Genomic DNA, 16,538 nt, shown 5'->3' on the forward strand with positions numbered 1-16,538 from the left:
CAAATGATTGACATATTCTTGAAGTGTATAAAGCGACATGGAAATACTTCGGAAATATAAACAAAATGGATATTTTACACCTGAATTGTTTCATTTACTTGAGAAGAAAAAAGTTGTGGAAGCATCCGAAGAAGTATGTTTATTAAATTATATAATTATTTTAATGAAAAGAGGAAAAACATAGAATATATTCTCAGACTGATAAAAACTTTTGAAAACACTTGCCAGAGTTAACACTACATCTGATAATAATTTCAACTGATGCCATTAGTAACAGCTTCGATTTAAAGATCTTGCAAAAATAGTTATGTTGACTACCTTCAAGATTTTTGATCGTTGTTTGCGACCAAAGCAATAAAGTTGTATACTTAATTTTCAAGTTATCATTTCTTTTAGATTAAACCATCGGTGTATGAAAGAGAAATGAGGATGAGCACAACTGAACGATTACAAACTTTAAACAGCTTCTTGATAGATAATATAATCATTACTGAAAAAGATAGGAAAATACGACAGCATGTGATACTGTCGTTTACACCAAGAATTATAATATTCCAAAACTATAAACCTAACGAAAAAGTCGTTGCGAAATTCTTAGTCAAAAATATTAGCACTGTAAGTAATACGATATTTAAAAACATCTTACAAATGATTTAATAATTCAATGTATGGTGGATTTTGTAATGTAATTTTTATTACCTTACAGACTCCGACTTATATGAAAATGGTGTTTAAAGAATCATCTTATTTCTCTATAAAACTGAACAAGGATCAGCCTGTATCAAGACTAGCTCCCGGCATGAACATTGCGTATATCGTCACTTTTGTACCCACACAAATGGAGGACTACGTTCATAGAGTCGTATTTTATACTGACAGAGATCAGTATGTTTTACCCTTGATAGGTACACAATCTATCTTATATTAACAGTTTTGATTATGTTTTTTTGGTTAACTCAGAACTTTATCTAGTTAGATTAAATATTCTAGAAGTGCGACAGAAATACCTGGCAGAGTGAGGAAAGAGGCGGGATACAATTTGGCAGAAATTAAACTGAAAGTAGTTGAATTTTGAAAGTTATCTACGAGAAAAGTTTGGGAATCTCTGAACTAGCATAGTAGTTTTTCTTTTAATAACTTTTGTTGGATTTATCACATTATGCAAATGTACGAAAATGTAAATAAATCAAATTTAATTTTTTCAAAAGCTGTGGGTCCTAAACCGATCCTCAATTTACCGGACGAACTGGTTATTCCTAAAGCCCCTTTGAAGGTGGAGAGTAGTTATTTACTAACAGTTTGTAACATTGGTGCGGTACCAGCCGGATTTACATTGGACGCTAAATGGTATGAACACAATTATTATAAAGTATTAGCTTCTATTTAAAAAAGAAATTGTTTTAGTTGAACTTTGAGAATTATAATATTGTTAAATTTAAGTGAAAGCTTTTGTTGATTTATTGATGTTCGTTTCAGTCCATTTTCTGTAGAACCGAAATCAGCATATCTTGACTGTAATGAGAAAATTGAAATAAAAGTTACTTTTAAAACGATGCATTTAGGAATTGTAGAAGGCACATTGCGTGTGATGTTTGAAACAGGTAATAATGATATAACGATGATTTTTCCACGTTTTAGTAGAACATTAGTAATTGCTAATTTTGTCGTTTATTTCAGGAGAAATATTTAAGATAGCAGTATCCGGTACAGCGCATACTGTGAACGTAGTATTAGAAAAACAAATTGTCAGATTTCCAGATACCTACAACGGTATGGTGCGACAACAAACGTTTAAAATTACCAACAAATCTGATTACGTCCTTACTTACGTTTGCATGAAGAATGAATCGGTTTTCTATGGTATGTTTGGAGAATTCCGCGCTTTTTAATTGTTTTTCACATATGTACTTTGACTTTCTTTGACTTCAACTTTTCTTTGATTAATGTAACAATGGTGTCTTGATCACGTTTCCAGATTTCAAAGACAAAATCAAACTTGCGACCGTGTTCTACAATATGAAGGAGAGTGAGGCCGCTAAATGTGCGAAGTTAGTCCGCTACGATGTGCTGACCAGCGCCGAGCACGAGAGAGTTTACACCAGGATATTCTATGATGAGATACAAGCTCTTGTCGCAGATGAAACTTTATTATTTCAGAATACTCATTTCTCAATGTCACCTATCGTAAGTGGGATCGTTTTTATTCTTTTTATAAGGTGACCAACGAGCAAGTTACCATTGTCAGTAGACATCTGCAACAAGTTTTTAGATATGTTGCCTACCTTGTTTGTAGATATGTTGAATGTGTCGCCTAACTTTATGGACAGAGGAGAAGATATATCACTTTTACATGTTTCTTTCTTTCATTAAACCACTTATTCCCATCTCTTTTCAATATGCATGTTTAATATATTTTTTTATATTACAGAAAGGTCAGCTGTGGCCAAATAAAACGACAGAAATAGTTATAACGTTCGCGCCCAAACAAATAGGAGATCTGGACGCGTTAGTTTATCTAGATATAGATGGAGTTAGTGATAGAGTTATGTTGAAATTAACCGGCACAGCATTGCCGCCCAACATACATCTGAATCTCGAAACTCTCGATATGAGTTCAGTTTATATCAATATACTTTATAATTATGAAATAATTGCAATTAATAAAGGTTCGTTTTCTAAATCGTACATATTTAAATTTCAGCTAGCACGAGTTTTATTTCATTGTTTTTAGTAAAATGAGAGTATTAGTAGAGAGAGTAGAGAACATTGTTATTACAAAGCGAATATTTATATCGTACCTGTAAGTCTATGCCCACTTCTAGGCTATCCTCTACATATGTCAGAATTTCATCGAGATTTGTTCAGCTGTTTAGGCTACAAACTCTAACAAACATTCATCCACCCATCCAAACTTTCGCATTTATAATATTAATAAAACTAAATTTAATTTTAAATAGGTCATATAAATGGTGTTATTGCATACAAAGATGTAGTAACACTTTTCGGAAGCAAAATAACGTGTACTCCGGAGTACAGGTGTTTGAGACCCGGTGAAAAGGACATTTTTGTTGTTTCCTTCTTTAATTCTAACCCTGGTCCATTCTTCGAAGAGATTAATTTTGTCATACGCGACACGGACGTTAAACTAAAAGTCTATTTAAAGTAAGAAACACTTTAATTATTGAACACTATTTTTAGTAAATACTGAACATTAACTGCCACTCTATGGCTTGTTCAAATCTATTATTAAATAGACCCTTAGCCATAACAAAAAAGATTCTGTTATAGTATTTTTTTATGTTTCTTCATTGCCTTGAGCTTTAACTGTTGTATGTAACTGTAAAAATATTTCTTAGTTTAATATGACTGACATTTTACAGAGGTACCGTTATCTATCCGTCAATAAAATTCAGTGTGCCTTCGTTGGACTTTGGTGACGTGAGTTTAGGTAAAGTTAATTTATGCCGGATTCCTGAAGTTTTCATTTATATTATCATTACCCAGTGATTCATTAGTGACTTATGATTCAACGCAGTAAAATGGAAGTTATATAGATCTGAAACGCATTGCATGTAGTTATCGAATTAAAAACACTAACGAATTGTTAAAAGTAGCTTGGAAACCGGGTATTAATCAAATTTATTAAGGTTTTAGTTCAACTTCTTAACATTTTTTTTCATTTCAGGTGTTCCTAAAACACTATTACTGGACATAATAAATGAATCCAATGTACTGGTTTCGGGTACTGTTTCCATACCATCAGACGGCTTGGAAATCAGGAGCATCACGTTGACAGATTACGCTGTAAATGACATCTCTAAACCGGAGTTGCCAACAATGCCGCAAGAATTTAAAATCGAACCCAAGAAAATAATTATTGACCCCGAATCTATTTTTACTGTCAAGGTATGAAATTAAAGTATTTAATCTTGCGCATAATTTAAATGTTTAGAATTAACCACTTTTTTAAAAAAAATTGTTACGAAATTCTAGAACTGTACTCAAACTTCTTGCGACTGTTCATATTTTGGGATTGTCAAGGAGGAATATTGAAACTTCATAAATATAAGGGCTTCATAATTAAGAGGGTGTTAAATGATAAGGCCACGCTTTATTCTCCTATATTCTCCAACTCCGAATTTTATTAAAATCTTGCTGACAGATTATAAGCAGCACTTACGATGTGAAGTATTTAAGATTCGTTTCAATGATCGTCTGCCGATCATTTAAATCACTATCTTATTAGATCACGCTGACGGCAAATTTAATAAGAAACAATAGTACATCATTCGAGTTGGAATTTGAGAAGTCTGACAAGAGACCGATAGTGTTGCCAGTGACGTACAATGCTATGGTGCCGCAGATTATACCCGCACCTGATTTACACCTGAGAGCGTGTTTCAGAGGCTTCCCTTATGTTAATGATGTAAACATACAATCTAATAATTTCCTAGGGTACTTTGTTGTGGAAGAACCTGAGGTAAGTGATTTAGTAAGAGCCTACTGTAACGTTTCATGATCAAATATTTTTTTTGTTACTTTAATTATTTTTTGCAAATCTTGTACTACTCATAGTTACTATGTTATGTTTTAGGAATCAATATTTAATGTTATTATTGATGTAAAAGAAGGTTATATAGAACCAAACAGCACAACATGTTTCAAGCTTACGACAACGGCTACTGCTCTCGGTTCCCATGAATTTCCTCTACGGTTAGTTCGCTTGCTATTTTTACTGTAACAGTTCAAATCATTTTCAGTTAACCCATTTAACAGAATTCTTTAAAAATACACCATAAAACATAACGAAAAGAGGTCTAGGTGGAATAGTTTTAGCGATGTTGCACTGCTGTTTATTAATAGTTTTGTTTCTGGATTATTTGTTTACATCTGTTGCATGTAATATCTACTGGTAATATTTAACTGTATTAAAATGAATTGGAACACCTATGTATTGTAAACTTGGCTTTAGTTCGTTCAAGGTCAAATTGTAGTAATTTTAAAAATGTGTTATTCTTTTTAATTTGACCAGGTTACGTCTTTTCGGTGTACCAGACCCGATACAAATATGTTTTGTAACTGGTTACGGAGTCAGTCCGATAGTAACTTGCAGTCCGACGTTCCTGCACTGGGGCCAAGTGAAATTGTTAAAGAAATCACAAAAAACTTTAATACTATGCAACGATTCGCCAGTTAAAGTGAATTTTAGGACGTATTGGGTAGGTATTCTTGAACTAACTGAATACGTAAATCTGAACAATTTTTAGAAAACATGAGTCGATCTTATGTTGATCATAAATTTTCTCTAAAATTAGGAAGTAATTTTTTAGAAGGGATTTATAAGAAGTTAGATTTCTTTTTAATATTTAAACTGTTTTCTAGTTTAACCGCGAGAATAAATGGCAAATAGAACCCGAAGAAGGCGTTGTGGAGGAAGAATCAGAGATTAATCTGACAGTGAGTTTGACTCTGGTGGATGCAGAAACCTATAACAATAAAGTTGTCATACAATTGGAAGATACGAAAGATATCGTGAGTAATAGGCATTCAACATTTGCCACTTGCAAAATTTTTACCATGTAATTGTGTATTTTTGACGCTTTCTTCTAAGTCCAGAAAAACAAAAGTAATATTGCAATTGTTTTACTTAAATTTATTAAATTTCTTAAATCTTTAGACCTTGGCAAACCAGATTTTCTATAAATCTGAATGAGTAATATGACATACACCAGTTCTACTCAAATTGCATATCATGCATGCATAAATGTGTATTTGGTTTGTGTTAATTTTTATTGTAAATATTAAAACTAAAAACATAAGTATTAAACTGATCAACAACGTTTCAGTTTGTCCCATTGACAGTGACGGGAGTGGGTACGAGCATAGTGATAGGAGACTTGGGAGACAAGATTGAACTCGGACACCATTTCACTCGCATCCCGTTGAATTGTAAAATAATGATGGAAAATAAGGGCACGCGCCTTCACGCCTTGGAGTGGAGCGAACATTACAAGACGCCGAAAAACAAGCAACATGCACTGTATGAATGACGTATTTACTTATTATTTAAAAAAAAACTTTTGATTTTTGTTTTTAGTCACCAAAAAATTTCTCAATGTTTTGAGGAGTCTCTTTTTAATTTCAGAGCATTTTTTAACTTAGAACCCAGGTCTTTTAAGATGAATGCCGGTGAACAGTTGGAATTGACAATAACTGGTCTTTCGCATAAAGTGACCGTAGTGAAGGAAATATGGTACTTAGTGGGCAGCATCGAAGGTATTAACAAGAAGGAACTATTGCTGGAATGCAAAATTACCGCAGAGTTTGTTGATCCTAAAATAGAAATATCTACGCCTTCAATGGAGTTCCAATATGATAATGGTCCTTACAATGAGTATTATAGATTAACAGGTAAATAAATGTTAATTGTTGACTTGAAATTTGAAATTTGTTGACAAACGAATTCGATTGATTAATTCGATCCAAATTGATGAATACAAACTAATGAATATATGTTGTTTTCAGACATTCTCATAATAAAAAATGTATCAACATTGCCGTTGGATTTAGAGATTACTATAAAACCACCATTTGCTTTAATACAAAAGCAGAGTTCATACAAAATTATACCTGGCGAGGAGGATTTTTGTCACTGCATAACTTATACGGAGTCCGATTTGAAATTGTGTAATATAACAGCTGATAATAATCGGGAAGAATCAACTAAATTGATAGATTTCTTAACACTGCAACCAGTTTATCCATTACGTGAGGGGAGCTTGCAGTTTTTTGAAGACATTCACAAGATAAAACGTATTTTCAACTTGACTCATATTATTGAGGAACACTTGGAGGACCAAGAAATGATGAAAGTACAAGCTTTATTCGACACAACGAAACACACGTCTTTGAAGGCTCGCATCTATAGTGATGCTATCAAAATAAAATTTAAGGGTCATAAGAACAAGGTTAAACTATGGATAATTTCTTTGTCGTATAAAACAAATGAAATGTATAACACCTCTTAATACATAACAGCTATGAACATCGTTATATGACTGAATTGTCGATGAGGAAACAGTTATTGTCCCATTTAGTGCAGAACAGTTTCCTGGCTCACGAACTAATTTTTAATATCTTGTATTTGAGAATGAACTATTGCTAAAATAGATAAAAATATTACAGGATTCCGTAAAAGTTATCGGAAAAATAAATTTCCCTAACATACTTGTGTTAACACCGAGGATTGATTTTCAATGTCTACTAAATGATGATATTGAAGGAAAGTCTATAAAAATACAAAACGTCACCCCACTCATTGCTTGTTACCAGCTGAGTTGGAGAAAGATCTTAATATCACCGATTGCATCCGTAAGTCTCAATTTCTTTTTCATCATTATTTAATCATCATTTAAATCATAATTTAGGATATCGACAAACTTATTAACATTTTGTCTAACGTCATCCCTCTGAAATGTGAATAAAATTTTAACATGGTAAAAACATCTTTTTTAGACTATGTCTGGACCTAATTTACAAGAAATTGACGGTATACCGATAAAACCTGAACATAGTCGTGAGTATGAAACATGACCCGTTAAGTATTTGTATGATTATTTGTATTTCATTAATAACTTTTCGATTTCAGCCGCATTGTCCAGTACAGTCGCACCTTATCGAGGCGATCTATTGTCTTATAAAATGATTAATACCAACAGTTCAACTGCCACAACAATAGAAATAGAACCAGAGTCAAAACTCAATATGAAATTAAAAAATACAGTTCTGAAAGTGGCTTTGCCAATGATAGATGATCAATTTGAACCGAAGTTTAAATGGTTACACAAATTCCCTGAGACAACAGAGGTTGAAGGTGATCTCTTTAACAGTTTGTTGATATTAATACCTCATAGAGGTAAATTGAAGCCAAATGAAGTACAGTATATAAATGTGATGTTTCGACCGAGAATCAACATGAACGTCAGAGGTATAATAGAATGCCAAGTCCTCGGAGGACCGACAGAATACATAACCGTGACTGGACAATCGTCGTATCTGATGTACACTCTCAGTACTACAAAAATAAATATGAAAATAAGATCATTCCATGAGAACGCATTTGAATATTTGCGTATTATAAATAAAGCTCTTTTACCTTTTGAATTTAGAACTTATTTGAATGAGCCGAAATTCGAAAATGATTTATACGGAACGATTTTGGATATTATTCCCGCTGATAAGTTATTACAGTCTGAAGAAACGACCGATATAAAAGTTTACACGAGACCTGGAGTACTGGGATATTTTAAGAGACAGTTTTTATTGGAAATCGGACATTTGCCTGTGATTCCAATAAAAGTATACGGTTGGGGAGTGATACCTCAAGTTTATTTGTCAATACCGAGACCCTATTTAAGTGAAGTTAGTATTACAGTGAATGTATACAATTATCTATCAGTATTTACTCTTCTTTTCTCACCAATAATGCTCTATTAGCAAAGTTCATTTTAGAGCAGTAAGTAACGTAGTTTGTGTGATTTTAGGCTGATCCCGAGCTGGGTTACTTCGCAATCGCCACGTTGACAGACAGATATCTTGAATCTTTGAATGCAATGTTTAAGAAACATGTATCAGAACATTTAAACTCACCGTTAGTTGAAAGATGTTTTGAAGATCCAATATTTACAACAGACTGGCATTTGTGCTCTGTATTGGTTAGTTAGAAATCGTGAATCTTTTAATACTTTACAGCTAAGGTTCTAATATGCGAAGAGACGACGCTGCAGTTTTCACTTACTATGTTCAGATTATAAAAAATCTGTACAATTCCAGGACGCGTATCCATCTGTAATGGATATAGAAATGGGAATAGAAAGGATATTAGTAATGAATTATCTAAAGTTGCATCCAGAAATAGTCGCCACGCATTCCACTTCTAGTAAAACAAGGCCGATCGCGGGATTTAATACTGTTCCCTATATAATAGATTACGGTGTAGTTATTACTGGATGTACGGTAAGGTTCACGTTACGATAATATTAATGTAATTTGTAGTATCCATTTTTATTAACTAGATTTCAGTTTAACACATTTACAATTTTGATTAAGAATAGAATCCAAATATTGATTTGCTTTCTTGTATGTGACATTACCAGGTTGACTACACTATTGAAGTGTTTAACTACGGGCCGTTGGTCACCAAACTGCATCTGAGCAAGAACACAGTTGTTCCTGATTGGTTAATTTTAAAACTATGTGGAAAATTGAGTCCGGGCGAAGTCGGCCATATTGATATAACATTTAACTCTGACAGTGAGAATTTTCCCGAACCGGAACAGAATGTTGAAGTTTCAATTAATTTAGAGGTGAAATATCTTACATTTAATTTCTATAGCATTATTCTTATAACTGTTTTTTTGGTAAAGATGCAACAAATGTCTTTTATTGTAGGTACCGTATGGCGTCACGATTCCAGTTAAATTTAAGGCTCTATGCGCAGTTCCTTATTTGGTATCCAGTATTCAATCAGTTGATTTTGGTTCTGTTAAATGTGGCAATAAAGTTATTTATTCAATACCTTTGAAAAATGTGTAAGTTGGAATTAATTTTATTTGTAAACGATTCCTAATTTTTATAACTAAAGTATTAGTTAATATCGTTATTGATTTTATCAATACCAAAGTCTATTTCTGAAATTAATACGTTCACTGAAGGATACTTCGTATTACAAATAACATGATATAAAATAAGTTTTTATTTACAACAGAGGAAAGCCTGTATGTATATGGTACGCAACATTGAAGCTCAAAAGCCCCGGCATCAATCCCATAACGATACTGGACAGTTCGGGAAAATATGAACCCGGAGAGAGCGATTGGTTTAGCATTGCTTTCAAGCCGACAGTGGAGGTTTTTAAGTCTACATATTTAGTAAAGTGAATTTTCTGGTTGAAAATGAAGTAAATTTTATATTTCAGATGACATACGAAGGTTTAATAATATTTAGATTCCATATGAATCCAAAACGTATGACTATACCTTTCATAGGCAATGGGGTGATGCCGCAAGTGCATATCATTGGACCGAACATAAGTTTCCCACCGACTTTACCGTGGGCTGAAACTACAGAACATTTTTTTGGACTCACCAATCCTTGTCCGTTCCCTATAGAACTTATTATAGCTCATAGCGATACGTGAGTAAATAATAAAATAGTTCTTAAGAAAAGATGTACAGATTGTGTTTAGCTATAAGCTATAGAGACGGAATCTGAGACGAAGTTTAATTTTGGCTTTTAAGCCAGAAACGTTCAGTGCCGACCATAAAAAGCACTTCCTCCTTATATTACTCCCAGAGGGTCGGCGCAACGGGTTTTTGTCGTCCACATAACTTTATTATACGTCATTTCAGTAAACACTCCCTTCTTGATCATGTCACCTTTCACGCAATCCTCTTCGACCAGGATTAATATGACGCAATAAGACAGGAATAGGTTTTAACATGAACAGCTACTTGCCATGCAAGAACAATTTCATACGTAAAAGTAAAATAAAATAAAAGTATAAAAGTAAATTATTAGCTATATGAGTATTGTTTTATGATTATACATTTCTAGAAAATGGCGAGAAGAAGAGGAAGTTTATCAGATGTTAGAAAGATATTACAACAAACCGGAAGAGATGCTAGTTCCCGCAATGAAACCCGGCACTGAATTGCCTTATGAAATAATTAACTTCTATAAGAAAGTCAAAGAACATGTGAAAAAGTAATATTAAATTAAACAACCACATTATTTTTTGGTAATGATTTACATTGTAACTAAAAATAATTTTCAGATATCTAGACGAGGAAGCTGCGGGTACCAAATCGGCCGCAGTCAGAGCAGCATCGACTAAGTACATTTTATTTTTATCCAATATCGAACTTAAATAATTCCCTATCCTACAACCAATATAAGTATTATTTTTGTTTATTTATTATAAATATTAAATAGTAGTTAAAATAAATTAATAACGATATTTTACATTTTCTTTCCGTTTAGAAAAATAAAAAGTCCTAAAAAAACACCTCGATCACTCGAACCATCGCCAAAACGACAAAGAACCGAAGCTGAAATAATGGCAGGTTCGTATAGTTATATATTATTTTAGCTTAATGTATGATAAGTTTTATAAAACATCATTTTACATTTATAAAATACATTGTCATTCGTATATTTATCAACATTTACATTTATTAAAAAAAACTTTTAATTTACCAATGGTTGAAAATACTCAAATTAACAAAAATCACCAATCTTTTATGATTTTTATTGTAGGTAGTTGATAGATCTTACTGGTAAATCTTAGGAATCACCAAAGTTCGGGCCTTTACAGTAACAAAAAAAATGATTCATTAGAGAGACAGATAGAAATCATCACCTTGAAATTGAATTAAACTGTTCATGATAATTTTGTTTCAGACGAGCTACGTTTAATGAAAGAAAATAAAATTGATCCACTACAGGAGTGTTTACACGAGAATACATACAAAGATACACAAAGTGAAAGACAGACTAAAGGTCTAATTGTTTTCTTTCACGGTTCTCCAGCCGAAGGTAAATTTACTGTCCACCTTGAAACCGACACCTGAGAGTCGTTTTCAAGTCACAACTAAACGATATTCGCAATTATATATTAATATTGTGGTTTTATTTTAGAGGGGCAATGTCAAGAAATTGCATATTCAGTGGGAAAACATCTAAAATTGCCTACGATAAGTGTTGACATGTGCTTTGTTGAGGCTCTTTGCATCAGCAATTCGGCAGCCAAAGAGATTTTGGTTAAAGTTATAGACGAAATGTATGATATTTCTAGAATAGGAATGAGGAAAGAAGATGGAGGGGAAACAGAAGCGGATTTGGAAGGTACAAATATTTTTTTACTGTAATAATCACTTTGTACTCATTTATTCATTATTTTATTAACTAGATTCATAAACGTAATTATTGTAGTTCTTCGATGTAACAATGGTTACAGATGCTTAATATAAAATCGCAATATGAAACACATTAAATGTACTTTGTTATGATGTGACAACAGTTTCAGTTAATATTTTTTTGTTATAGAATTGTTCGACGATGGTGATGAATTTGAAACATTATTAAAAAAGCTGGACGTTATAACAAATAGCAAATCAATCGCAACTCCAAAATCAAAAGCCAGTGACAAAAAGAAGAAGAGATCAGCCTCGTCTTTTGTATCGCAAACTTTACTGGACGCCATGGGATCTACGACGATGTTTAATTTGGTACTATGTTTACTATTCATTATCATGTCACCGTTTCTTGTTTAGACGATATTGAGCCAGGAGGCTAAATCATGGAAAAGTTAGAAACTTGTTTTGGCTTGTAATAATGAAACTCATATTTTGCAGGAATTAATTCAAGACCTAATGACAGACTACTTTGATCAACCCAAATACAATCGAGGTTTTGTTATTGATTCACTAACTAGTTTCATATTCAAAAGTCCTCCTGTTGTACTCACGACAGTTCTTAAATGCAAATCTTCGATAGCGGATATACACTTGGTCTTGTGTCACTCTAGCTTCACTAAATGGGCTCAATTATTCGAAGATTCGCAAAAAGAGGAAGATTTATTGGAAGAGTGAGTTGAAATATTAGAGCACCTAACTTTTATAAAGTAAATTTTATTAATACAATTGTTCATTTAATGAGGATTAAAAATAATTATGTAATGTTCTAGAAATATCCCAAAGGTATATACTGAAGATGAAATAAAAGCAATAGTGGAGGAATTTGAAGATATGAGTTGCGAAGAATACGAGAACTCGAATCCTGAGTTAAAATCTGTATTCATTTCCTATGGCTTGGCAGAAAGACGTAAGAAGTATCTGTCAAGGAAAGGGTAATTTGAATTTAAAAATACACTGCAGTATGTCAGATCCGAAGTTTTGTCCATGAAACCTTATCGCTGATAATTTTAATTATTTAACATTAATCATTTAATTACAGAACCTCAGATGACATTACGAAGAGAGACAGGGATGGAAAAGGTTAGTTTTACTGTATATTAATATGCAATGACAAATCTTCCTCATTTTAATATAATAAAATATTATACAGATCGTAGTGCCAGATCTCTTGTACCAACTGTTAGCGGCGATGAGTCAAAAAAGAAAGCGAAAAAGGAAGATGTAAAAGGTAAACCAAGTTCAAAATTGCCGAAAACGTTACGCCCACTTTCTATAGAATTGCGTGGAACATGCAGTAAAATCTGTTAACGTGAATGGCATTTAATTATATTTTATCATTTCAGCAAAGCCAAATAGCGAATATATGGCAATGAATGTTAAATATAATGAATATCATAAAAATGTCTACGACAGTTTGATCAATATTGCAAATAACTGGATAGTGGATCAGTGTGACATGGGATATCCGCTCATTGGACTTAACGGACAGATCGTACATTCAAGTCAAAAGAAAATAAAAAAGAAATCCGAAGTATTGATTCAGGTATTTGAAATGAATTTGTAAAATTAATACTAGTTTTGTGTCAAGTTCTAAAGGGTCAAAAATAGTTCATGAGATGAAGGGAGTTAAAATTCATCCGAAAAGTTAACTAACAAATTTTTCAGACATCAGAAGAATCATTTACTGGACGAGGATTTCCACTGACAATTCTCATGTGCCCTTGTTCAGAGTCTAAGCTTGCTCTGATAAATATGTTCCTTAACTCCGAAACTGTGATAGAGGCCTTAAGGAAAGAAGAGAAGATCGATACTCTTAAATACCCTATCAAGAAAAAGGAATATTCGGTTTTACTTCCAAAATCTTTTCCGACAATCCATGACGAGGAATCGCTAGCGTGGCGCTATTTAGATGAATTAGCTGTAAGTCGTACTTATTAACTAAAAACTACCAAAATTGTCCTTAAAGATACATAAGTCCTATCTTATTTTAATTTACTGACTTAGATATTGGTCTGAATTATTCTGTACTGGCTATTGTACCATTACTAGAATTTATACCAAATCAAGTAACGTATAAAGTATGACTATTCTCTAAATTAATTTTAATTCCAGATAAAAAAATGTGAATGCAATCTGATCAATGATCTCAGCATAATAGATGATTTATGTCAAGATAATGTTTTAAATATACTATCTAAATGGCACTGCACTTGTGGTAAAAAGGTAATAATAATTACAAAATAATAATAATACTCCTAATACATTCTCAAATATTAATAGTTGAACAACTCAATTTGTAATACTTAGGTAACTTCGTCGCAAACTTCTACAACTGAGATACCGTTTACATCGTCGACACGAATTTCTACCGAAAAAAGCGAAATAGACATATTTTATCCATTACCTTTGGGTAAAGTTAAATCTACAACCGGTTAGTTCACTTGTTATAATTTAATGTTATGCAAAATAACCTGATAAAAAATCCCATCTCTTATGACTTCTACAGACAATTTTTGACCCATTGTCATACACCAGACAGCAAAGTGGTGTCGCCACGCTCCGCATTATGCTACGCGACTATCCGATTTGCTACGTAAATTAACGTTATTCTACGTTTGCGCCTTAAGAAGTATCATGATGTGCTATACAGTTTATTTTTTAATTTTAGAACGGGACCAGCGGATTGTGTTACAACCAGGCGATTTAGTAAGGTGTAAATATACATTTAGCCCAAAGATTGAAGGGAATTTTAATTTAAAACGATACGTGGAAGTCAAAGGATGGCCTGCATCGCAAGTAGTGATAACTGTTGGTGGCATTTGTGATGTACCAAGGTTAGATCTTTTACCAAATATTTTAGTTTATAATCCCTGCGTAATAATACTTTAATTATAAAGCATTTTAGTTTTCCTTATATTTATTGTTATTCTTTAATTTTTAAAATGTCTGTTCAACTTTGCAGATTGGACAGTCGTCCGAAAAAAATGTTCAAAGATTTTGTAAGAAGAACAGTAGAAGAAAAGATATATAAAGTGACATATTTAGACGATGCTAAAGTATTTCAATTTGGTCCAATATTCACAGGCGCACATCGGTTAATACTACGTTATCTTTTAAAATTAAACTATTTTTTAACTGTCTAGCTTTTAAAAACCTATAATTTCACTCATCCGATAAAACTATCGACGTCATAAGTCACAGTCAAAAAGTTTTTAATTTCTTAACGCTATTTAGGCGCTGCCTTGTGTTTTTTATGTTGTATACCTTGACTTTTTTTCGTTTAGAATATATGAAGAAACGTATACAATTGATTTGAAAAATTCTTCCTTGATCACCGCTTTCGTTGAGGTGGAATTTCTAGGGGAAACTGATGTTTTCCTCTTTGATCAGCGCCGCTTAACGTTGGAGGTAAATTATACAATTAACAAGTTATAGTTAAACTAAAAAAAATATCGTAGTACTAAAAACAATGTTTCTTAGCCGGAGAGTCGAGGGAAATTAACAATATCAGCTGCGCCGGCGGAGGTGGGTGAGCATAAGAACGTTCTCATGTTTTGTGTCAAAAACAATCCGGAGATCGTGACGGTGAATATAGCTTGCAGCGGAGTTGTACCGATAGTTGAAGTTTTACCAAGCACCAAAACTATTGGTAAGTATCCTTTACATTGGTATTGTTACGTTTTACACTATTTTACATTTTTAAAGTAAAATGTCTCTATTACGCCAAAAACTATAAACATTTACAATTATTAATCTTCGCAGATTATGGTAAACATTTACTTTACCGTCGCAAAGATGATAGATTTATCGTCAAAAACGATTCCATTTTACCAATAAAATGGAAAATAAGAAACGCTGATGATTTCTTGGAAGATTTTATAATATCACAAACGTCCGGTATTATACCTAGATATGACAATCAAGTTGTTCCTGTAACATACATCGCTTGTCGAGTGGGAGTCATATCACACAAAATGTTGACAGTAGATGTGAGTATGTGAAAATCTATATCTATATACCTACATATAATAAAATTGGAGCGTCTGTTTGTAATATCAAAAGAAAATTCCAGATTTCGGGAAGATGATGTATTTGCGTTGCTAACAACAAAAATCGCATTTATTTTTTTTGTCTGTCTGTCTGTCCGCTAGCCGCGTTTGTTCCGGGTAATCTTCGAAACGGTTGGACCGTTTTGGACCAGACTTTCACTAAAGGGTTGCTGGAAAACTATTTAAGTTTATTTTTGGTACTTTCTTACTGTCAAGTGTTTCTTTAGATATATGATGCAGAAGGACGTGGCGAGCCAATGATAGTTGATTCCTTATATCTCTCGGCTGAATGCTATGACGTGATGGTAGACTGCGCTTACGAAAATCCAGCAGAAAGCTTCCTCAATTTTGGAAATGTTAAAGTCAATTCGACAGTTGCGCGTGAAATGTATTTATTTAATCGCGGAAAATACAATATCTTCTACAAGTAAGTCGTACGATTGTTGCTAATAAAAGATATAGAAATACTTAACGTTATTGCTATTTGAATTATGTATAATTCAAACTATCGACT

General features: G+C 32.8%; 2 protein-coding genes across 2 annotated transcripts in view; one reads left to right on the forward strand and one right to left on the reverse strand.

Moving 5' to 3' along the window:
* Positions 1-16,538, reverse strand: part of LOC106099434 — a gene marked incomplete at its 3' end in the record, with an annotated part of 32,884 nt that overhangs the window by 5,362 nt on the left and 10,984 nt on the right. The gene's annotated exons all lie outside the window — the stretch shown is intronic.
* LOC106099722 (hydrocephalus-inducing protein-like) overlaps positions 1-16,538 on the forward strand; it is a 27,551-nt gene continuing 11,013 nt past the window's right edge. The window contains exons 1-47 of the mRNA XM_013278348.1: positions 1-133; positions 397-615; positions 707-905; positions 1,209-1,347; positions 1,477-1,601; positions 1,678-1,860; positions 1,976-2,184; positions 2,429-2,666; positions 2,958-3,162; positions 3,381-3,448; positions 3,686-3,906; positions 4,247-4,480; positions 4,595-4,713; positions 5,033-5,219; positions 5,383-5,532; positions 5,847-6,040; positions 6,146-6,411; positions 6,526-6,968; positions 7,186-7,371; positions 7,516-7,576; positions 7,649-8,421; positions 8,544-8,714; positions 8,833-9,015; positions 9,156-9,365; positions 9,451-9,590; positions 9,767-9,908; positions 9,977-10,194; positions 10,615-10,764; positions 10,835-10,894; positions 11,041-11,123; positions 11,461-11,595; positions 11,698-11,904; positions 12,106-12,287; positions 12,414-12,646; positions 12,746-12,907; positions 13,015-13,055; positions 13,126-13,203; positions 13,319-13,518; positions 13,641-13,895; positions 14,088-14,198; positions 14,283-14,406; positions 14,644-14,809; positions 14,938-15,069; positions 15,260-15,383; positions 15,456-15,624; positions 15,738-15,964; positions 16,252-16,451. Coding sequence (XP_013133802.1) covers positions 38-133; positions 397-615; positions 707-905; positions 1,209-1,347; positions 1,477-1,601; positions 1,678-1,860; positions 1,976-2,184; positions 2,429-2,666; positions 2,958-3,162; positions 3,381-3,448; positions 3,686-3,906; positions 4,247-4,480; positions 4,595-4,713; positions 5,033-5,219; positions 5,383-5,532; positions 5,847-6,040; positions 6,146-6,411; positions 6,526-6,968; positions 7,186-7,371; positions 7,516-7,576; positions 7,649-8,421; positions 8,544-8,714; positions 8,833-9,015; positions 9,156-9,365; positions 9,451-9,590; positions 9,767-9,908; positions 9,977-10,194; positions 10,615-10,764; positions 10,835-10,894; positions 11,041-11,123; positions 11,461-11,595; positions 11,698-11,904; positions 12,106-12,287; positions 12,414-12,646; positions 12,746-12,907; positions 13,015-13,055; positions 13,126-13,203; positions 13,319-13,518; positions 13,641-13,895; positions 14,088-14,198; positions 14,283-14,406; positions 14,644-14,809; positions 14,938-15,069; positions 15,260-15,383; positions 15,456-15,624; positions 15,738-15,964; positions 16,252-16,451 — 8,618 coding nt within the window. The 5' untranslated portion in view covers positions 1-37. The remainder of the gene's footprint in view (positions 134-396; positions 616-706; positions 906-1,208; positions 1,348-1,476; positions 1,602-1,677; positions 1,861-1,975; positions 2,185-2,428; positions 2,667-2,957; positions 3,163-3,380; positions 3,449-3,685; positions 3,907-4,246; positions 4,481-4,594; positions 4,714-5,032; positions 5,220-5,382; positions 5,533-5,846; positions 6,041-6,145; positions 6,412-6,525; positions 6,969-7,185; positions 7,372-7,515; positions 7,577-7,648; positions 8,422-8,543; positions 8,715-8,832; positions 9,016-9,155; positions 9,366-9,450; positions 9,591-9,766; positions 9,909-9,976; positions 10,195-10,614; positions 10,765-10,834; positions 10,895-11,040; positions 11,124-11,460; positions 11,596-11,697; positions 11,905-12,105; positions 12,288-12,413; positions 12,647-12,745; positions 12,908-13,014; positions 13,056-13,125; positions 13,204-13,318; positions 13,519-13,640; positions 13,896-14,087; positions 14,199-14,282; positions 14,407-14,643; positions 14,810-14,937; positions 15,070-15,259; positions 15,384-15,455; positions 15,625-15,737; positions 15,965-16,251; positions 16,452-16,538) is intronic.

Source organism: Papilio polytes, unplaced genomic scaffold, assembly GCF_000836215.1.
Source record: "Papilio polytes unplaced genomic scaffold, Ppol_1.0 DF824102.1, whole genome shotgun sequence".
NCBI lineage: Eukaryota > Metazoa > Arthropoda > Insecta > Lepidoptera > Papilionidae > Papilio > Papilio polytes.